The sequence below is a fragment of the Pristis pectinata genome, chromosome 5, assembly GCF_009764475.1.
Source record: "Pristis pectinata isolate sPriPec2 chromosome 5, sPriPec2.1.pri, whole genome shotgun sequence".
Lineage (NCBI taxonomy): Eukaryota > Metazoa > Chordata > Chondrichthyes > Rhinopristiformes > Pristidae > Pristis > Pristis pectinata.
The window spans coordinates 46,792,968-46,816,942 of record NC_067409.1 but is presented as its reverse complement, the minus strand read 5'-3'; the positions used below and the strand labels follow the sequence as shown (position 1 = coordinate 46,816,942).

Here is a 23,975-nt window from a genome sequence, read left to right as displayed (position 1 = left end):
GCATAATTTGTTGATTTCTTACAATTAATTCAGACAACCAATGAAATATTTCTTTTCAATACACTTTTCAAGAATGATCAGTGCAGAATGGTGAAGAGATGGAACCCTGGCTGCTATATCCTCTCTTTAGCCTGGGTGGTGGCGGTGGGGGGGGGAGGTGGGATTGGGTGCTCTGAGTCCCAAACCTAACATTCCAAGCATCAGAAATCTTCCACTAATTCACACCAGAACAGGTTTTGAATATAAAGCCTTTTAGTTAGCGTAGCTTGTATGGATTCCCTATTTAATTGAAAAAAAATAGTTTTCATAATCACGGATGTAAAACACAAAAGGAAAGTTGATGCAGGAGTTCTGTCTTAAAGTTATTGAATTCAGAATATACTTGAGGAGTCACTTCTTATTTCTTTTTTTTTGGGATTTTGTTTGATTACATTCTGGATTGTCAGTGTGGTATATTGGGAAGTGGGGAAGTTGGGATCTAACCCAGCTAAGAATTACTTCAGCAATGGGCATTTAGACACCCATCCAATACATTGTTTCTGGAATGCCACATAGCAGCATCAATTCTGTAAAAGAGTGCAGATACTAGTACCAGGATCAAATAAAACTCAAAATAATTATTCCTATTGCTCCCAGTGAAGTGCACCTTATTGAATGATGTCAGTCACTGAAATATCAAACAAAGCCTCGCTAGAATAATCCCTTTAGCCTGGGATGAAGAGGTTTTATTCTTTCTTCTGAGAACCTCAGACATTGACAGGAGGATTGTGTATTGCAAGACAGGGGTCCATAAAGGTCAAGACTTAGTCTGCCTCTCTTTTGTAATAGAAAATAGAGTGACACGAATAACAGTTTGCCATACTTAGTTGCACTGTCCATTTTTATGTGTGAATTCCAGATACAATAACATAGCAGATATATAACATTTATTGATTGAGAGAATGACTGCAAACCTGACTTGTGTTTGTCCCCAATGCATTAATCATTGCACAACTTGAACTTCAGAATCTGCATTCGACTTTTATTAAAGCATGCACAGACCATAGACTGCAGATTAAAAATGGCACGTGCCTTTGCATCACATAAGTGACAAACAAATTTTCTGTTTATGGTGTTGTGACTTCAGTTGCTGTCTGTGTGGAGATGCACATTGTCCCCATGACCAAATATGGTTCTGCTGAGTGCTCTGGTTTCCTCTCATATCCCAAAGATATGCTGGTAGGTATTATAACTTACCATTTATTGCAGATAAATAGCAAAAGAGTCAAAGCTGAATTGATGAGCATGTGAGAGAATAAGTTGCAGGGATACTGAGAAATAAGGAGGGGGAATGGGACTGATGGCATTGCTGTACTGGGAGAAAACACGGACCCAGTGGGCTGATTGGCTTTCTACTGTGTTGTAAGAAGTAAACAGTGTCAACTGTTTCTAGTTATTATAATATGGCTCAGATGTTCCAATTCAAAGCCAACTGTTACACTTGGAGATTCCAGGTATAACCCAGCCCAACATGAGGAGTGCAAACTTCCACTAAATGTCCCGGCACTGCTGGAAAATCTGATGCAAGTCCAGTTGGCCCATTAACTTCAGATGGAAGAAATGGCCATGGACAGTAACACTTAGTTTCCATTTGGTGATTTAATTGGGCTGACTTGAAGGTATTTAATTGCCTTTAGTTTAATTATTTGTTTCATGTATTTAATTGTATTTAAATGTATTTACTAGCTTATGCTGTTTTTAAGCTCTAAATTCCTCATTTTGTTAAATTTATAAAATTATTTGAAGGATTTTAATGTTATTTTAATTTTTAATGAGTTTTGAATGTTTGTACATGTCAAAGATTTGTAGAAACATTCAATTCCTTGATAGGATTGATGACTGGTATGCCTACGGGAGGGACTTAACTGGCTTCTCAAAGCAATTCTGGGGGCTGAGCCTGTCAATTTTGATCAAAAAGGCCCTGCACTGCACTGGACCTTGACAATCAGATGGCACCAGCTTCCCACTAGAAGACTTCTCTGGCATTTTGCCAGGCCATCTACTTATGCTGGCTTATGTTTCTAAAAAATCAGCAGCCTTTCAATATCTCATCCGAATATCTGTTCATTTTGAGTGAAGCTGAGTAATTAAAGCTTGGGGATATCACAGCTCAGCCTGATTTAATCCTTACCCAACATCACACACACACACACACACACACACACACACACACACACACACACACACACACACACACACACACACACACACACACACACACACACACACACACACACACACACACACACACACACACTTCGCAGAGGACTAACTGGCTTACATCCTCAGGCAGGAATCATGCTGTTGGTTTCTCTCCCGAGTAAAGGTCTCTGCATTTTTTTGTAGGAGGCATAGGAACAGGAGCTGACTATTCAGTCACTCAAGCCTGATCTGTTATTCAATTAGATCATAGAGATCTGACGAATTGATGCCCAACTAATTCAAGGTAAACAGAGTTCAAACTTGAGACATGCCATGTTTGAACTGGATGGTGCCAACTGGTTCATTGACCATCCACTGAATTATTGAGTTGAATTGCAGTATGATTCAACCTCTTTAATTTGTTGAAATGAATACCAAACTTATCTCAAATGTAAAATCATACATTACGGTTCAACAAATGGGTAAAAGAACAGTATAAGTCTGCAACTGAGCTTCCGAGCAATGTCACCATTAACATTAGGCTGAAACTGAGTGAAGACTAACATCAAATTTTACATCTTCAGTTTTGACAAGGGTAAGAATGAATAAACTGTGTCATTATTGGAAGCCTAACTAGTTATAAAAAAGAATAGATTTTATTGAAAGTCTACCTCCTTTCATACACAACAGGCAGAAAAAAGTTCTCTGTGGATGAACTTTCTACTTTATAAGTCTTTTGGGCCATGTATTTCAACTGATACATGAAAAAACACAAGAAAATAAGGGCAGGAGTGGTCCACCTAGCCCCAAAAGATGCATGCTGGCCTTAAGTCCTCTTCTGTGCCATTTCCCCATGGCTCTCATTAAAAATGTCGTAATATCATACAGTGTTTCCAATGGCATTCAGGCTTTAGGTCCACTGGCAAAAACTTAGAATCTTTTATTTAAATTTTCAAAGGAATGAACCATAGGTGAAGCATCTCCAATTATTAAAGGTTAAAACAGTAACTTGTAGATAATGAGGTTAGAGTGACAGCATTTTTACTATGAGTAACTGCTTCTTTTAACCACAGATAACAAGCTATTGCTGGCTTTATCACTTATTTGTACCTTTGGATTATATTGTTGATGTTAAAGGTTAGTGTATAATTGACCCAGGAAAACAGTGGACAATTTTGTTGCAATGTTGAATGTGTTTCTTGGCTGAATAGAACAGTTTCTCCCCCATTCAAAATCTGAAAGTAGCTCCCATAGCAGCACCACTGCCATTTCCCCCACCATATTTGGAGGATGCAATGGGTGCACAGTGCTTTCACAGATACTGTGTTAATTCAGTGGACCATGGTAAGAATTGACCACCAACTGTGGATGTTTTCACTTCCTCCCTCCTACAGCTGAGCTCAAGTGGTGAGGCCGATTCAACACAAGAACTCCAAATGTCAGATGAAATGGTGAAAACTTAGAAACGATGCAGGTCAAAGCAACTTAGAATTTAATTCATTTGATCAAAATTCTCACAATATTAAGGGGAACAGTATAAATTGGGAGAAACAAGTTTTGCTGGTCAGAATAGCAAGAGTGAGAGAAAATAGAACTTCAATCAAATCATTGCTTAATGATTTAAATTTAAAGGAATGCAATCTATTTAATCCTGATCAGCTAAATATCACTCTGATATTGCTATCATTCTAGTCAATCCCTTGAAAGTCAGTTTTTTTCCAAAATGTGGTGCCCAGAACTGCTTACTGTATTCAAGATGTCAATTAACTAGTGCTTTGTAAGTTGTACCATACCCTTGTATTCCCATCGTCTGGGTGAAAAGGCCAGTACTTCATTAGTCTTTTTGATTATTTTTTAAAATAAAAACATCCTTGACATCTTAATTATCTGTGCATCTTGATCTCGAAGTTGTTTTGTCCTGCATGATTTCTAGTTTTTCACAATTTCAGCTGACATTTGGATTTCTGCTGTTAGGTAACGCTCCACTGCAAGGAGTAGAACCTTGGAAATTACATGCACAAACTTTAGGTAAAATTAGGTCAATAATTAATTTTAATTTTAAAACTGATATCTATGGATTTTTGTCAGTCAAATATATTAAGGGATAAGGGGCAAAGGAGGTAGGCCGCAGATCAGACATAACATCATATAAAGACATTACATACATAAAAAGCTATAAGGCTCGTTTCTATTCAAATGAAATGGGAGCTTGAACGACCTTTTATTTGGAAGCCTAATTATGTAGCACATTCTTTTCTCAACAGTGTTTCTCCAAAGAAATATTGCAGGAGGTACTGCAAGTTCAGAATTTCTAAATATTGCAAAGTTCCTCAAAAGTCTTTAGGGCCAAACTAAATCATCTCCAGTACTGTATAGATGGTTTCTTCAGCACAATTTGTTTAATATTGCATCATGTACCTTCAGTTATATCATACTAAGAATGTTTAAGATTCAAAGTAATTATTAAATTTGCCAGTTATTTGGAGGCAAAGGGCACCTACAATTTTACAACAAAAGTCCTGGCATACCAGTCCATTTCATGTTCAATTCAACAGACTGTCAGAAATTCATTGAAGGTGAATGATCCATCTGTCACAAACCAGTTATGTACATTATTAAACTTGCACTGGTTTACATACATGAGAAGGCAAGGAGTATATATCATACATATACTTTCACCACCGACTAACTTCAATCCCATTTTAGTATTTAACATAATTCATATGCTCTTGTTTTTTTCTTGAAACCTTCTTACAAAAATTCCTGGAGCGCCGATAGCATGCTGATGAAAAGTCGTTGTTATAGAAACCAACTATTTCTGCTTTATAAAAAATGAAGTTTGCGTAGTTTAACAAAAATTCAAAAATTATAAAACACAAGCAATAATTATCAGGATCTCAAACATTTCTAAAAGTGTCTTTCTTTTTCTATTGACAATTTCTTTTAGCCAGTCCAAAGACTAATATTTCAAGAGTATAAGATTGATAACACTGCACACATGCACAACAAAAAGCATTCTGTTATTTGCAGTATGGATTTGATGTACAAAGGCAGCAGTTCATTCAGCTAAAATTAATAGAGGTTAATAAGTATAGAAATAATTTGCCTGCCTGCTTTGTCATAAGCATACAATACTAATTCACACCAAAGCAATTTCACATGCATAAAAGCTAGTAATTTTAAAAGTAATTAGCACAATTATTTCAACAGTTTGAACTTTGTTTGTAAAACCCACACTGTTTTATACTTCCCCTCACTAATCTCATAAAATTGATTTACAAAACCCAATTGTGATAGGCAATCAGTGTTTCATGTATGAAACCAGATGCTAAGTAAAGCAAAAATGGTGAGATTCATCTCCCGAGAATAAATATACCTTTTCCAATATTTGGTAAGAAACAATGAAATTTATCAAAACGCAGATCAATCCTGAATCCATACTTCATTAAGAATTATGACAGGGATCCATGGGATCCACAGAGACTTGATAGATTGGATTCAAAATTGGCTTGGCCAGAGAAGACAGAGGGTAGTGGTGGAGGGGTGTCTGACTGGAGAGCTGTGACCAGTGGTGTTCCACAAGGATCAGTGCTTGGACCTCTGTTGTTTGCACATATATTAAAAATTTGGATGAAAATGTCGGTGGACTGATTAGTAAGTTTGTAGATGACACAAAAATTGGTGGAGTTGTGGATAGTGAGGATGGATGTCAACGGATTCAGCAGGATATCGATCAGTTGGAAATGTGGGCAGAAAAATGGCAGATAGAGTTTAGTGTGGACAAGTGTGAAGTGTTGCACTTTGAGAGGTCAAACGTTAGGGGAAAGTACATAGTAAATGGCAGAACCCTTAGGAGCATTGATGTACAGAGGGGCCTTGGGGTGCAAGTCTATAGCTCCTTGAAAGTGGCAACACAAGTGGATAGGGTGGTAAAGAAGGCGTACAGCCTACTTGCCTTCATCAGTTGGGGTATTGAGTACAAAAGTCAGGAAGTCACGTTGCAAAAATTTAAATTTAATGTATAAAACTTTGGTTAAGCCACATTTGGAGTATTGTGTGCAGTTCTGGTTGCTGCATTACAGGAAGGATGCAGAGGCTTTGGAGACTGGGAGGTGCCTGGAACATGCTGCCAGAGGTGGTGGAAGCAGATACGATAGTAATGTTTAAGAGGCATTTGGACAGGCACATAAACAGGCAGGGACTAGAGGGGATATGGATTTTGTGCAGGCAGATAGGATTAGTTAAAATGGCATCATGGTCAGCAAAGACATTGCAGACCAAAGGGCCTGTTTCTCTATTGTACTGTTCTACGTTCTATAAGAGGAGGAGATTTGGTCCATCAAATATATGCCAGCTGTCAGGGCAACCATCAATTCCATTCTGCCACTTTTTTTTCCATGTAACCTTTCGTTTCACACATGTCCATTAACACACAATTCCACCTCCTCCAATTCTTTCACCAACCAGCTACACAGGGGGTAATTTATTGTAACATCCAGGAAAAACCCACATGGTCACAGAGAGAATGCGCAAACTTCACAAAGACAGCACCAGAGATCAGGACTGAACCCGTGTCACTGGAGCTGTGAGAGAGCTGCATTACCTGTAGCGCCATTATGCCACCCAAAACTAGTCCTACAAATAATTATTTCATCCAGCTAAGAGCTGTAATACTTCTGAAGGGAAACAAATCCCTCCATACCAAATTCCTTGATATCTTAAATAAATTAGGCCAAGAATACTAAGTAACATCTCAGTCAAAAACCAATAACCCTAGCAAGCACTACAGTGAAATTCCAGATTTCTCCTTTCCCTAAATGTGATTCTCAACTTCAGGAAAATTACAAATCTGGTGGCTTCTGTGTTAAGGTTTAGAGACATGGATAATGAGCATGCTTACTGAGAACCACAGATTAAGGATAAACTGAGTGAAAGTACCCTATTGCATTGAGCCATAAGTGGCATTTAATAAGACCAATAACAATTAAAGTGAGAGAGGTGGATTTATGTGGTGAAAGCATGTATGACTTTCAAAATATTCTCATGATTTCATACCAATAGTGAAAAATAAGGTTCAACAGGCCTGATGATTGAGGTTATTGTTCAGAGACATTTGAGCTGGCATCTAAACACCACCCAATCTAATTAGGTGGCAAAATCTTGTGGAAGTTGAAAATTGCCTCACAGTAAGCAGACCTCCAACACAATAGAAACGAGGCTCAACCATGAACATTATTCAGGCTTCTCAATGCAGTATGAACTTTGACTACTCCATGTACCATTTTAGGTGAAAATTTGCAATTATGCCACTTCACTCATTGAGAATGAATAATTGTTAAAGGATTGTCATTAGGTGTATCCAATAAAATCACTGATACTTTGAAGTAAAAATAGGACCAAGAGAATGATTTTCCCCAGTCTGGATTGTAGAAGATAGAAGATTTGTCATCAGCTACTGAAATAACATGGCCCTTTTAATATGCCCTTTTTACAATTGCCAGAAATGATTATGTAAATCCGTCTATAGGGAGACTCTATTCCATATTGTTCTTTGTATGCTGTTGAGAGAATTTCTGAGGAGCAGTAGGCAGTGCTTTCTGGTCATCCTTAATTCAATTCATTTTAATTTAAAAAAAAGCATTTGCAAGTCATGAATGCTGTCCCACAAAGAGAACATGTTTGGTGAGGCGAGACATGCAGCCAATCGATAAGCATGAGAGTTAGTGGATTTACCATCCTGTCGGAGAAAAACATGTGTGTTTTTGTGAAGAGCAGCAATCAAAGGAGCTCTTCTTAGGTAAGAGTTCTGGTGGGAATAGTCCTATTGTGTGTACTCATAGGCACAGGCGAAGAGATAAATACTGCATGTTGCACGATAATCTCCAGAATATTAATATTGAGCATGCTCAGGAGCAGGCTGTTTTTTTTTCAGTTGAGGAGAGCTTTTTTATATCTTATCTTTAATTAAGAAAATAGACTTTTCACCTTAATAGAAGCTGGCATTCTTGAGCATGAATCAAATGCACAGTCCATAATCATTATATTCCAAAAAGAGAAAAAAGTGGGTAATTTTCTATTAAATTACATTTTTTACTAAACAAAAAGTCACTATGGAATATTGAGATTCTGTGCAACAGTTGGTAAAGCACTTCTTTCATTTCTGCATCTTGGGTTTCAAAATTGAAACATAAAGGGTTAAGCTGCACTCTATAGTGTCAGCAATATAAACCTGCAGTTTTTTTGTTAAATTTACAGAGGTGGTAGGCCCAGAGAGGAATGATTTAACAGGATTTGCTGGTACAAGATAAGGAACAATGAACTCCACAGTAAGACCTTGGATAACTATACCAGTCTTGGAGACCTGAAACATTGTGATTCTCTATATAAAAAAAAGATAAAGAGGCTGCAGACAGGGTCATTTTCAAAGGAACCAGGGAGCCTCAGTTATCACAGAAGTATAACATAAGTCGTAAAACTACAAGATTAGCTGCCGGGGACTGAGCATGTTTTATAATATGTTTTATAATATGATATGGGAAGTCATCCTCGCAAGGATGACTTCCCATATCATATTATAAAACATCCAGTAAGATAAAGGAGTAGCTCTGTCTCACAAATAGTCCCACTATCATAGACAGATTAGAGAGATAGCAGATCACTGAAAGTCCTCTTACCAGAAATAGCACAAGTCAGGATGCCTCCATAGTAAGGACATGGATTACGGTCTGGATGACAATATTCTGAGGGGGTAAAGCCTGATCAATCAGAAGATGACACGGGAAAGTTTAGGGGTTGGGTGGGGTAGGTTTTCAAATTAGTTGATCATGCAGAGTTAACGATGTTAGAAATGGCTGATCTCAAGCTCAATGACCTGACTGGCTCAGCGTCTATAAATGAATGTCTGTACATTGGGTGAAGATGCTATACTGTACCTCCAAATGTATCTAAGAATGCCACTCAGGGAGCTTGTGTGGTTTTTGCCTAGTAGGGTGAATGGTCCCCTCTCCCATCTGCAGGTGAAAGATCCGTCAAAATAAATATGCTTCTGCTTGACCTGAGAGTGGAGAGTGTGAGTGATTCTTTGTTCCACAACTAACTCAGATTGGTTGGATGGAAACTTTTTTTGCTGCACTAAAGATTCTGAACTAAGACCAATGATTGAAAATGAGATAACACATATTTTATGCACACCACATCTAATCTAAATTATTACATCCTGAGGAAAAGAGCCTAAATGCTGACTTTTCAATTACTTTGAAAAAAATAAGCAAGCAAAATCTGCTATTATTCATTCAAACACACATTCACTATTTAACCTTGGCCAGATACTCTACAAGAGGCAACATCTCGCAAACAGAACTTCAGCAAAAGACTATTCAGTATTGTGAACTTGAGCATCCTGTTCGATGCTTATCCCTGTTCCCAACCTACTACCCACAAAGCTCCATATGCCAGCTGCTCCTTACAAGCACATGAATATATCAGGCCCTGGACAGATGGTTGTTAATGCTGCCAATTTTCCCCCTTGTCAAAAATCCCATCATGTTCCCCAAATCTTGGCAGTAACTTCCTTCTGCTACCATTCAAAGATCTGTTAAAATATCCTCTGTGGGTATTCTAAATAGTAGTGGATTATGGGCATCGAATTATTTAAACTAAATACGATAGAAAGAATACTTCTTTTACAATTTGTTGAGTAAAATGACCTGCTCAGAATCAAATTAGAAAATTAATGAAGGCAAGAAAACTGTGCATTTTGAAATGCACAACAGAAGTCAAACAGTGGAAAAGAGTTTTAATACGAGGACTTGGTGGAGATTGAGGGAGAAATTTATAAATTGTTGTGGGGCTTCTTTGCATTCCAATAATAATTGAAAGTAATTTTATGCACACATATTAGACGGTCAAACAATATTGCCAACACTAATTTCTAACCTACCATATTAAAATGGATAATGTAAAAGAATAGAATGATATTTAATGGTGAGCACAAAGATTACATGTTTGAGTAGCAATGATTATCATCTCATTAGGTACAGATTTTTTGGCTCAGGATGGAGCAAGAGATGATGAAATGAATGTGATGGAATTGATTTTTATTTAGTTTGGAACAAGAGAACATAAATGCCGGGAGTTTTTCTAACTTCCTATCAAAATTATAATGACAGAAGCTTCAAGCTTCAATGACATTCCCAGCCAAGAGCATTGGAATAAAAGAACAAAATTAAACCCTCACATCTTCTTGTACCACACAAGTCATAATTCAATACATGATCTGATCATTTTTCATCTTTGTTCATTTGACATTACTTTGACAGCTGTACTTGAATAAGGCTTTTTCTGCTTTTGTTCTGATGTTGAAAAGGTCTTTGATGAGGTGTTGGCCAAAATTCACTTGCACAGCCTCATCCCTTTTCTTAGTAAACGTCTCCAGCTCCAACTTGCTCCACATGCAGTACAACTGAAATTCTTTCCCTCGCAGTTCAGATCCACTCCTGATCACTGCTCAGTTCAAACCATTCAGCGTTTCTCAAATCGCAGTTCTCATTGCATCCTGAGATCCACACTTAATGTTGTATTTTCACATGCATGCTCTTGACTTCTCTTTGCAAAGTACCATTCATTCTATCTCAAAGCTGTCCTGGTCTACAGCTCCCCTTCATCCTTCATAGCATTCAATAAAAGACTTGTCCTTCCTTTCAGATGTGAAAATTAAAAACTTCAACAAATCTTGTTCTCTTATAACCTTTTGGAGCTTTCTCCTCCTTCACTTTCCCCTGAACCCATCTCTTGCCCCAATTCCACCCCTGCCATGATTTCACTATCTCTTCTGATTTTCCTTTCAAATTCTGACTGATCAGTCTTCAGCAGTGACCTTAGATTCAACCCCCACATTCCCAGCTTAATGAATTCTGACTCTGCATGACATTGTCTTCTTTCTGCTGCATCCACTTGCACTTCTGTGCCCAGCAATGTGAACTTTTGCTCCCTTGTTTACAATGCCTCTGGCCTCCCACCTTCTCCTGATTGATTCATTGCTCATACAACCTTGATGTTTCAACTCTTCCATCACCATTAGTCACTCCAAACAGCCTCCCTCTGAGCTCCACCTTGCGCCCACCCCACCTCCGCTCTTTTGTCTACCTATCACTGTTCTGCTTTTCCCTCCTTTATATTGGGCTTCCCCTTTTCCTATCTTCAGTCCTGGAGAAGGGTCCTGACCCGAAAGGTTGACTGCCTGCTTTTCTCCATGGGTGCTGCCTGGCCTGCTGAGTTCCTCCAGCATCATCGTGTTTTTCATCTAGATTCCAGAATCTGCAGTACTTTGTTTCTCTCCCTCTGATCTTTCAGCATATTGCTCAATAAGAACCAACCTTAACATTCTAATGACAAGGACAATGTTACTATGGTTTGGTGTACAAATTTCTAATTTTCAAAGGCTGAATGTGTCACCTCCACATGTCTCCCACAGAAGCATGACCCCACCATGAGTATCAGCACATAGTCTCCCAGATAGTCAGGATCCTTATAACCTTGGGAGATCTTCCCTCCACAAACTGCAGCTTCATCATCGCCCTATCCTGCATGGCCCACTTCCACCTTCTGCCCAAAATTCACGGCAGGAGCACACTGATAGACCAACCTGTGCTTGCTCCATAGAACTTACTTTTCTCTGCCTTGACTCTACTCTTTCTTCCATTGCCTTCCCACTTATACTAATGACAACTTTGATGTCCTCTGCGACTTTGACAGTTTCCAGCTTCCTTGTCCCAGTTAGCTCATCTTTACCACGGATATCCAAATCCCTCTGCACCTTTATTCCTCCTAGAGATAGCCTGAGGGCTGCTCACTTCTTCCTTGAACTGAGGCCCAAACAGGGTTTGAAGCAGTTCTCCTTGACCACACTCTCCATTGTCTGCCAGAACTCATTCTTACATTGAACAGTTTTGCCTTTAACTCCACTCACTTTCTCCAAGTCAAAGGTTCAGTTGTGGGAACTCTAGCTGTGCCTGTCTCTTTTGTGGGATATATGGAACTGTCCTTGTTTCAGACTTTCTTGGGTCTTCTCCATTATCTCTTTTTATTGAATAGTGTCCATATTGTGTAAAGATGAGTTGGTTGGGACAAGAAAACTGGAAATCGTCAAATTTACAGAGGACATTAGATTTGTGTCAGATTTAAGTGAAAAGGCACCGGGCATTGGAAGAAAGAATGGAGTCAAGGTAGAGAGAAATAAGTTCTGTGGAGCAAGCACAGATTAACACAACTGTTGTTGCTTCCTGCACTCATATAGATTTCCTTTGCCACCAATTTCCACCCTTTCTCTCTTTTATGGTCCATTATTGGCTTTTTCCTTCCCTTTCTCAACTTTTCTCTCCATCTGAGGAGATAGGTTACTGACCTCTATCCAATTCAAGCTCAGAGGCTGACACAACTATCCTTCCATCCTGCTTCCTGTAAGGACTCCATTCCATTCTCTCAGTTTCTCTGTTTCCATCATACCTATCCTGATGAAAAGATTGTTCACACCAGTGTCTCTGAGATCTCCTCCTTTATGCTTAACCATGCCCTCCCCTCCACCACAGGTGACAATGCCCTCAAATTAATTTCCTCTATTTCCCAGAATTCAAGTCTCTCACCATCTTTTGCCATCTACAACAAGGATAGTATTCCTCTGGACCTCACAGTCTACACTACTAACTTCCATATTCAATAGATAATCCTTTATATTTTCCATCACCTTCTACAAGATTCCACCACCAAACACATCTCCTCTCAGCTTTCTAAGGGACCACTTCCTCTCAACTTTCTGATTCACTCCTCCATCTCCACCAAGCATTCTCCTTCTTGCAGCATTTTCCCACGTAGCCATAATAGGTGCAACACCTGCCCTTTAACCTTGGCCCTTCACATCATTCAGGGTCCCAAATAATCCTTCCAGGTGAAGTAGCTTACACTTCCCCAAATTTAGTGTATTGCATTTGGTGCTCACACTGTGGTTTCTTCCACACTGGAGAAACCAAATGCAGCTACGGTGACCACTCGGCAGAACACCTCCATTCAGTCCACATGAGTGAACTTAAGTTTCCAGTTGCCTGTCACTTTAATTCTCCATCAAACTCCCGTTCTGACTTCCCTCTCTCTCTTTGGCCTCCTGCATTTCCTAAGTGAAGCCCAATGTAAGCTGAAGGAACATCATTTCTCTCTAGGCACAGATTCAATGTTGAATTCAATATTGGGTCCTCAGGACTCGATATTGAATTCAACAATTTCGCATCAAGATAACCAGCCTTTCCAATTTGTGTTAGAAATGTCCAGATGTAATATCATCTATCTGTAATATTAACCTAGATTTTCTCACTCCACAGATGCCGTCTGATATACTGAATATATCCAGCATTATCTTTTATTTCAGATTTCCAGTAACTGCTATGTTATACACCTCACGGTTCCAGTATGTTTTTTTATCTCTCTACTGTCCTCAATTATCTTCCTCTGTGTACACTCCTCCAAACAATCAGCTATGATTAACATATGTTCTTTTCCTTCTCTTGTTGAGCACTGAAATAAATTGTGTCACTTGGATTACAGACATTCCTTTTTTTCACTTCAGCCAACCACCTCGTCCGTGTCCACACCCGCCCCCCACCCCACCCAACCCGACCCTCTCTGCAACTTAAAATGTGCCTGTTTTCTCAATTTTCCAGCTCTGGTGAGGTGGTAATTTTACAGATGCTACCTGACCTGCTGAGCATCCCCAAAACTTCCTGTTTTCATTCGATATAAATGAAAGAAAAGTTCATTTCAAATAATGGATACTTCAGGTCAAATATTAACATACAAAAGGAGATAAATATTCAGTTATTTAAAGCAATTACAATTTTCTGAACATCTATATTGTACGTAAAGCAACAACTGAACAAAACATCAAAACTACATGTTTTCCAGATGATATTCATTATCTATTCCTTATACTAATTACACATGGCCTTACTTTGTTGCCTTTATCAATGTGCACAGTGTTGATATTTCCAAAGTGTAGTTGTCCTTGCTTACAGTTTTCCAGTCTCAATAATTTTCCCATATTACTCTAGTGGATTTTAAGTCAGCTTGACATCCAGCTCAGGCATTGTATTATCTCTCACTACACATGGTATGAAACAAAGTCTCATCATATTTGGACCCATAGTTCTTTAGTGCTCTCTCTCATTGTCATTTTCCACCAGAGACTTGCTGCAAAACACTAAAATGTTGCTTTTTAGAACCAATCTCACATTAATGCCATGATTTTCTATTTATTCGTTTCTGGGATGTGGAACTCACTGGAAACTCTGGCATTTTATTGTCCATCCCCAACTGTACCTGAACTCCGGAATTGGAATTGGTTTATTATTGTCACTTGTACCGAGGTACAGTGAAAAAAACTTGTCTTGAATACTGTTCATACAGATCAATTCATTACACAGTGCATTGAGATAGTACAAGGTAAAACATTACAGTATGCAGAGTAAAGTGTCACAGCTACAGAGAAAGTGCAGTGCAGGTAGACAATAAGGTGCAAGGTCATAATGAGGTAGATTATGAGGTTAAGAGCCCATTTTATTGTTCTGGGGAACTGTCTTATAACAATTTTATAACAACAGGGTATAAGCTGTCCTTGAGCCTGGTGGTACGTGCTTTCAGGCTTTTGTTTCTTCTGTCTGATGGGAGAGGGGAGAAGATAAAATGTCCTGGGTGGGGGTGTCTTTGATTACGCTGGCTACTTTACCGAGGCAGCGAGAAGTATAGACAAGAGTCCATGGAGGGGAGGCTGGTTTCCGTGATGTGCTGAGCTGTGTCCACAAATCTCTGCTGTTTCTTGCAGTCATGGGCAGATCATTTGGCATAACAAGCCGTGATACATCCTGATAGGATGCTTTCTGTGGTGCATTGATAAAAGTTGGTGAGTGTCAAAGGGGACATGACAAATTTCTTTAGCCTCCTGAGGAAGTAGAGACGTTGATGAGCTTTCTTGGCTGTGGTGTCTACGTGGTTGGACCAGGACAGGCTATTGGTAATGTTCACTCCTAGGAACTTGAAGCTTTCAAACCTCTTGACCTCAGCACCGTTGATGTAGACAGGTGCATGTGCACCACCCTCCTTCCTAAAGTCAATGACCAGCTCTTTTATTTTGCTGACATTGAGGGAAAGGTTGTTGTCATGACACCATGTCACTAAGTTCTCTATCTCCTTCCTGTACTCCGACTCATCGTTATTTGAGATACGGCCCACTATGGTGACATCACCTGCAAACTCGCAGATGGAGTTAGAGCAGAATCTGGCCACTCGGTCATGAGTGTATAGGGAGTAGAGTAGGGGACTGAGGATGCAGCCTTGTGTAAAATTTGTGGGTCTGGCATCACTTCTTGGTGAGACAGGGTTAGGATGGTAGATTTTCTTCCCTGAAGGACAACCAGATGGCTTTTTATATTAGGTTAGTATCTTTGTGGGTTATTGTTACTGAGACTAACATTTTTTTTTCCAATTTCAGATTTATTTAATTACTTGAATGTTAGTGCCCCACCTGCCATGTTGGGAATCCACCTCTTGCCTCTGGATTAATAATCCATGGCTCTAAATCCAGTAACTCGGCTGCAATGCTTTTCTGCACCGAGTGCTTTCCTCTTTGTGATTGATCTCTTCTGTCATTTGTACAGCATCATTACAATTCCTTTCCTTTATACAAATTCATCACTATCAATTGTTTATAAAATTTCAGATATTGATTTTAAATAATGCCTACTAACCTTTTCATGAAACATCAGGATAAAGTGAAAGCTTGTGGGAAATGAGATGCTGTTGTAAACTAGATTACTTGATTGCAAGAAACAGATGAGAATAATTAATTACAATAGTTTTAATTTGGCAACCACTAACAGCTGATCTCTACTGGAAATAATCCTAAGATTTCTTAATGATCGTGTTGAAAGATCTTTTTAGAAATCATCTCAAAGTTTGAATAGGTAAAAGCGTGAACAAGATATTTTGAACAGGGGAATTAAAATCTACATAATAACTATTTCACACCCAGAAATTAATAAATAAAAAATAATGATGGAGCTAATGCTAGGTGGCTTCTTGGAAGCAACACTTTTTTTTTCACAAGTAGTCTGAAATGGAAAACCAGATTTATTAAATTGTGTTCCATAGGTTTAAAGGAAAAATGCAGATGGACGATTCCTGATTCCACAAATAGAGAGGTACTGACTTGTTTTGATGAAAAGGCAAGAAGAAGATACAAGGGAATGACCCCTGCCTTGGATTTAAAGACAAAGATTTTGCAACCAATATTTGGTCCCAGCAAACACCCCTTCAATCCCTTTCTCTCTATTTCTGTTTTCATGCATCCATCTATTTTATGATGCTACCATGGCTCTAGCATGCTGTACAATAACAACTTGCATTTCTATAGAATATTTATTGCAGATAATGTGGAGAAACATCCAAAAGTCCTTCACTCAAACTCTATTTATGCCACCTCCTGAAATCGCCACTGTGTCAGAATTAAGAGTGTTGGGAAAACTCTTCTAATCATTCTTTACAAAAACTTCAAGACTACACACACCTCCTGACATCAGAAAAGTTACCTCCCGCCACTTAAGGATTTTATAAACCAAGTTCAATTTCAGCCAATTGTTAATCTCTAATTTATGCTGTGGTCTCTTCTGCATTATTCAACTTCATGACATTGGATGTGGATCCTGGTTTCCAAATAAACCAACCTGGAATGATCCAGCTAATCCAGAACCCCATCCTTACAGTCTGAACATGCATCTGGTTATTACAGGTGGACATGGAAAAGCTTTCTCTCTGGTCTTCCACATCCCTGAGTCCAGTAGCAAGATCTAGCAGGTGCCTGGGCAGCAGATATCGGGGTGAAAATAACCATACCCTAATAGTGTCATCTGAGGTGGGACTTTGCCAGCTGTCAAATTTTCACTGATGTTCATAGATCTTAAATATTTCTTATGTTCAGAGACATTTAAAGGCTATTAAAATTAAAGTAAATAATATCAAAATCAAAATTATTAAACAATTTAGTAAAGTAATGAAATAAAACATCCAAATCATTAAAACAATAAAAAAAGGCAAATTAATCAAAATAATGTACTTCCTACATCTTTGCCCAACAATTTCCATTGAAATGTGGAGATTCACAGATCTTTCACTGGGTCATGTTTGAGTGAAACTCCCTCAGGTAACGCTGGAGATCTTCAGGAAGACTGGACTCCCATGGTAGATTCTAGGCTTCCAGTGATAGAGCATCCTAACAGATTTTACCATCCAATTCTGCTGGTTAAATCAGCCTCATCACCATGGGGCATTGCCAAATATTGACATGTATCATTTCAGGGCTCATTATACCCACATGATTACAATTCTATCATTTCTGGGGCAATCACCAAATTAAAATTCCTCAGGCCATATGCACAGAGGCCTGGTGGTGAATGGGGCTGATCCTTTCATAATACACTCTATTCCTGTACTCAATTCAATCACAAAGTCTATGATAGAACTGGTCTGAAGATACCAACAACTGAGATGGTATTCACATTTTAGTCAGATGGAAGTGTGCACAAAATCTACTTAATTCAAGAAGTTACCAAATGCAAGTGCAATTGTAAAGACCTTAGGAAATCTGTAGAACATTTCAACTCTTAAACAGTTTTGTGGATCATTGGATAAATAATATAAAACCGAGTAAAGCATAGCAAAGTTGATGATTTAAACGCCAAAGTTCTGACCACTGACAATAACGTCATTAAACTCTCACAGAAATAGTGCGAATTGTTGCTTCAAGCTAATAGCCACATGGTAATCAAAATCTACTATTAACAACTGAAAATGAATGTACTCCCAAAGAAATAAAGAATAACAGCCACCTTTCTGATTTAGTGAAGCTATCTGGACAAGGCTTCTCCCACATGAGTATGATGGAACAGCCTGATTGATGGTTGTACAACTGGTTTATACTTCCAGAGCTCTGCTCCACAGTAACTTTATTCGAATTCAAGGATCCAAAAATTTGTTTCTCTACACGTTCCTTCTCTCTAAAGGCTAATGCATGTATTCAATATATTTCACTGCTTAATATTTTATTTCCAAAATTCATGATGCAAGAGCCATGTATGAGTTAGTGTTTTTGGATGTTAAGCATCTTTTATTTACACCAAATTGTGAACATTGCTGTCAAAGTATGATTCAATAACAAATTCTAATTGCAAGTAAGATAGTTTTCCACTGAACTACATGGTACGCAATGACGATATAATGGTACATTTCTCCTACTTCGTTCAATGCTAGGGTGATGACTGCATGTATCATTGTAATACATCTACAATTCCAGCAACAGGAAACACATTTGCCAGCTTGGGGCTACAAAAAATATTTGCAACATACTCTATTATGAGGCCTTGGTTTATCATACTTGCTTTCAACATTGGATTCACAATAAATAACTTGCAACAGCTTGTGCTCACATAGCAATAAGATAATGGGTAAAGATCATTGAGATAAACTCCACCTAATGCAACTTAGGCAGCTACTGAAAAGGTTGGTGAGAACAGAAGAGAATTACTTCAATCAACTTCACTGTATGTAACACTTTCACAGTTTTGTGCATTAATCCACTTACACTCACCCATCTCAACCAGATCTTTGTAAACCTTCAAGATAGAAGGTACTATCAAAATTAAACTACACACGTCCTGTGTCATCATACCAAATGCTGAGACCTCAACAATATACCACCAACAGATCAATGTGCCGTAAGGAATCACCCAGTTTCTGTTATCCAACATTTTGCAAGTTTATAACTCCACCTGATCAAACAAATGGTCCTACCTGGAGTGTTCAACAATCGTGACATCCTGCAGGAGTATGACACGTATTGTTCACAATACTCAGCACTTCTGGTAACTGCAGAGATATGATTCAGTGAGGTGCTGTAGTTCAGTTTCACAACAACAGATTTTGCTGGTGTCGATCCCAAAATTGTTCTCTGCTGTGGCAAGTCATGGTACAATGTCGTCCAGACGTTATCCTCTGTAAAATGCAGAAGAATCATAACTATCAACTTTTGTTAGTTGTTGCAGGAATCATAAAAATTTGCTTAAGTGGAGACTTCAATATTGTCCCAATTTAAAGGAACAGAGAGTATAATTATTCACTGGGGATTCTGCCTTGTGGCAAGCAGAAAAAAATTGGCAGAAGACACACAGAATTGTGAGAAAATTGAATTATCATTACAGTACAATGATTTTTCAGAAATTTTGCAGCTCTTCCTCTGAAGCAGATAGGAGAGCCAATGTATATTTACTGCCATTTGTTTTGAAAAGTGAATTTCAGTAATTTAATTTGTTTTAACAAAGTTAACAACGTAGAATCATGAGTTAGCAAAAGTAACTTGCCAAATTCTAATTCAAAAATACTTATTTACTATCACTAAACTCCGATAGCTATTTTGAAGGCTGATCTCTACGCAGTGCCTAAAAATACAGACATTGACTGAAATTAATCGGGGTTCTCATGGAATACAAAGAACTTTCTAATATGTCAGTGTACATTAAATTTTATTGTCATGAATGATGCAAGCATGGCCATCAGCATCAGAAGCATTTATTCACTACCAATCTAATGGATCTAAATTACATTTACATTATGAATTGTGAGCCATGAGCACATTGTGTGAAAGACGAATGAATCCTAGTCCATTTGTAATTTAATGTATGTTGAGAGATAACTCACTCAATGTATACCAGTTAGACAGCTCTTTTTTAATGGGGACTTCATACAGTACAGGAATAGCTGTACAGCACATATTCATTAACGTTTTCTTTAGCAGAGAAACTAGCTTTTAGGTCCACTAATCCCATAGCTTTTTGATAGCTTTCAGCCTTGTTTCTCACAATAACCATCAAAGTCAGTAGTCAAAAATTGGCTTGCAGCAGACAGACTAAAGATTTGAAAAAAAAATGATGAATGGCCTTTCATTTTAAAGGAATTAATTTCTGGAATGGACTGTGGCCTTAATTTCTTTTAGCAAGCCAAGAGCTGGTAAGTCACTATCATGTAAAATTATCCCACAGTTGCAGTGACAACAAAAATATCCAGTCTGATACTACACTCCAAAATATTAATTCAAATACATGACATGTCTCTTATATTTCCTACTATTTCCCTTTCATTTACTTTAAATAGCTCAGTATTTATATATTAGTCAGGGTGGGTTGCTCACCAGTATCAATTTTAATATGGTGGATTCACCTAAAACCTGAAATGTCAAGTACTTCTCCTCACATTTCCTTACGACATTGCAGGAAGCCTTTTTTATGCCAGCTCTCAGCCAATTTCATCAATCCCATTCCTCCACTTATTTCCCTGCACCTACTCTCTTTCATGTGTCCAGTGACAACTCTCTGATTCTCCCACCACCTATTGACCAACCCACACACCTTTGGGATGTGGGAGGAAACTAGAAGACCTCGGGGAAACCCATGTTGTCACAGGGAGAATGTGTGAACTCCACACAGAAAACATCTGTTGTCAGGATCACACCGAGGTCACTGGAACTGTGAGGCAGCAGTGCCACTAGCATCTTTTTGTTCATTTTCCTCATTTATCCCTTTGTGGAGGCAACTAGAAACACAATGGTTATGCCAGACCATCCTTCAATGTAGCATTGTGTGAAATTATATTTGTATATTATGCATCAACATTGCATATTAGTGTATAAGTAAGCATCAGGAGATGAAGGACTCAATATAAAATGATGGCTGAATCAGGTTAAATGATTTTGTTTACTTAAGTGTGATGAAGTTTTGGATGCATCTCACATGATTAATCTTCCATGATTTTCTGTGCTATTTCATCCACTGTGATTAAGTGGTTAATTTGGCAGAAAATACATAGAATCTCTGGGTATGGATCTGATCATCTGTGTTGCTGCTTGTGGATACCAAACGTAGTAGTGCACAAAATTTGTGTAGCAATATCTACATATATATTCAAATGGATATCGCTGATAGTTGTTCTCCTCCGACCGATAGGGCGTCATGGTGCTTTTGCGGGCTTACCTTGCATCACAGTTTTGTTCTTTGGCAGAGGCCATTAGTCTCTAAAAGGTCTATGTTTGCAGACGAGTGCACCGGGCAGGCTTGAAGGAAATAGTAATTCCCCAACGGCTACCACCTTTTTTGTATGTCAAGATGTACTTCTGACATGGAAAATTGATCCAAGAAATGGATAGGAGTGGAGAGAAATTCCTTTTCAAAATAAAAATGGGTTAAGAGAAGGAACGTGTAACAACCAATGTAACTTTATAAAAGAGGAAAGAAAAAAATGATCACAGCAACAGGCTTATTTGCAACATTTGATTTCAAACTCAGACATGAGATGATTGCTGTCACTTATTTTTGCTGCAAGTAACATCAAGGATAAAAATAAACAGAAGTCTATCCTAATTAGTGTGGTGGAAGCCCCTGCATGTAGCTTAATGAGAAACCTGTTGAGCCCAGACAAAAATAGCAATAAAAAATTAAAGAATTGGTGAATCTGTGGAAGAATCACTTTAATCCAAAACGAAGGGAGACTGCAAAGGTTCAAGTTTAATTCATGATTAAGGAAACTTAAGGAAACAATGGGTGAGTATGTAGCTGAATTGTGGAAGTTATTGCAGGATTATAATTGTGGTCACTCATCTTCCCAGATGCTAACAGAAAGGCTTTTGTGTGGAATCAGCGATGATGAGATCCAGAGGTGTTTTTTATGAGAGGTGAATCTGAATTTTTGAGAATGCACTGAAAATTGCCCAAGTAGTGGGATCAGCAAGTAAAAATATTCAGGACTTGTAGGTGAGAACTGGCTGTTCCATGTAATGGTAGGCACGCTGGGTAAGTGGCAAAAGACTTTTCTGAAGCAAACCCAGCATCATTTCAAACAGGTGAACAAAGACTGTTAATGCTGTGGAGGGAAACATGCTGTTTGCATGCTGGTTCAGGAACAAAAAGTGTCATGTCTCGTTTAAAAGGCTACATTGCTGAAGCTTGCATAAAACAAGTATAAAGTCATGGTGAGCAAACAAAATTAGAGAAAGAAATTAAAGTGCTCCAGTTTCCAAGGTTTCCACCACTCTCACCACATAAAGAAAGCAAGTGAAAACTAAACAGAGGAAGTCTAATGAAACAGAGGATGGTTTGATGAAAGTAGAACCATTTATCATGAAACTGATTGACAGAGACCTGACATTTGAGCTTGACACTGGGTGCAGCATTATACTGATTAACCAGACTGAACATGCAGCTGGGTGGCTAAATCTGAAAACCTATACCAGTGAAAGCACTGGAGTTGCCGAGGTGACAATGAAATGTTAAAGGCAGGTTAAAATATTACCACCGGTAGTTGTTGCAGACTCTGAACCAAACCTGTTGGGAAGAGACTGGCTGAAAGAAATTCCTCTGGAATTGAAGACGTACGGGTTAGGAAGTTGTGGGCATGCTATGTTTGTGCCGGAAGCATGGTGACACTTGTGGGCTGCCCCCAGAACACTCTACGCAAAAGATGCATTTCACTGTGTGTTTCGATGTATATGTGACTAATAAAGATATCTTAAGACCATTCATCATGTTAAGGTGACTAAGGCTGGAACATTACAGGAGGTACAAAGGAGACATGAAGAGGTTTCCAAAAATGAGCTGGGCACGTTGAAGGGAACCCAAGCCACGATTTATGTTGGTCTAAGTCCTTCATCATGGCCCATCAAGCCAAGGTCTGCACCTGAAGCAATGAAACCAAAATTGGAGGCAGAATTTGACAGGCTTTTCAGAAAGAAATTATTTGAACCTGTCAAATACTCTGAATGGGCAGCACTAATTGTGCCAGTGTTAAAGCATGATCTATCCATCAGGATTTGTGGAAGTTACAAGCTGACTGTTAATCAAGTCTCATCCCTGGAATGCTATCCCATTCCAAGAACAGAAAACTTATTTGTATCTTTGTCTGGATTGCAACATTTCCCTAAGTTGCCCGTGAGTCATGCATTTCAACATATAGAGAATCAGTCTAAGATGTATTTGACTGTCAGCAAAAACATGCCGCATGATCCCATCAGATAAAAGATGGTGCACTCAGAAGAAAATAAACCAAGTTCCTGACGGATAAAACACAGCCTTCAGCCTCCTGTTTTTTTTGTATCTTATAATATAAAATTAGCTCTGATGATTCATTTTGTTACATCTGTCACTAGATTTCAAAAGTACTTCATTGGTTGTCAAGGTTTTGGGTCTGTTTCCAGATTTGTTCAAAGGCTAAAAAATTGACTACCATACACCAATGTCATCAATAATTAGCACTGCATAGTTTTTAAAAAAATATTTTCATTTATTTGAAATCAGCTTACTTACAGGTAGTGAACTAGACTAGGATTAAAGTATTTATTGTTTTGTGAATAATGCATTTTTCAGCTATATTGTGAAACGGCACCACAGCAATACTGTTAAGAAATATATTTCAATTCAATTCTCATTAAATATACATTCTTAAATGCTGCCTGATATCTGTAGACACAAAAGACTCATTATGAGCATTGTATTGTGCAAAATAAATTTCCCCAAAACTGCAAGATTTACTGAGTATTTTGTAGTCACTTAGGGAATGCCCCAATTGGCCCCATTTTCATTCTATCACATGAGATGGCAATTTTTTATCTGGTTCACGAGCTGGGCTGAGACATTCAGCTGAAACTTCTTTGTTTGGTA

The 23,975-nt window shown here is 38.4% G+C and overlaps 1 protein-coding gene across 1 annotated transcript in view; it reads right to left on the bottom strand.

Annotated features, from left to right (window-relative positions):
- cntnap2a (contactin associated protein 2a) overlaps window positions 1-23,975 on the bottom strand; it is a 1,327,865-nt gene that overhangs the window by 532,820 nt on the left and 771,070 nt on the right. The window contains 1 exon segment of the mRNA XM_052015905.1: window positions 19,066-19,266. Within this exon segment, the coding sequence (XP_051871865.1) occupies window positions 19,066-19,266 (201 nt within the window).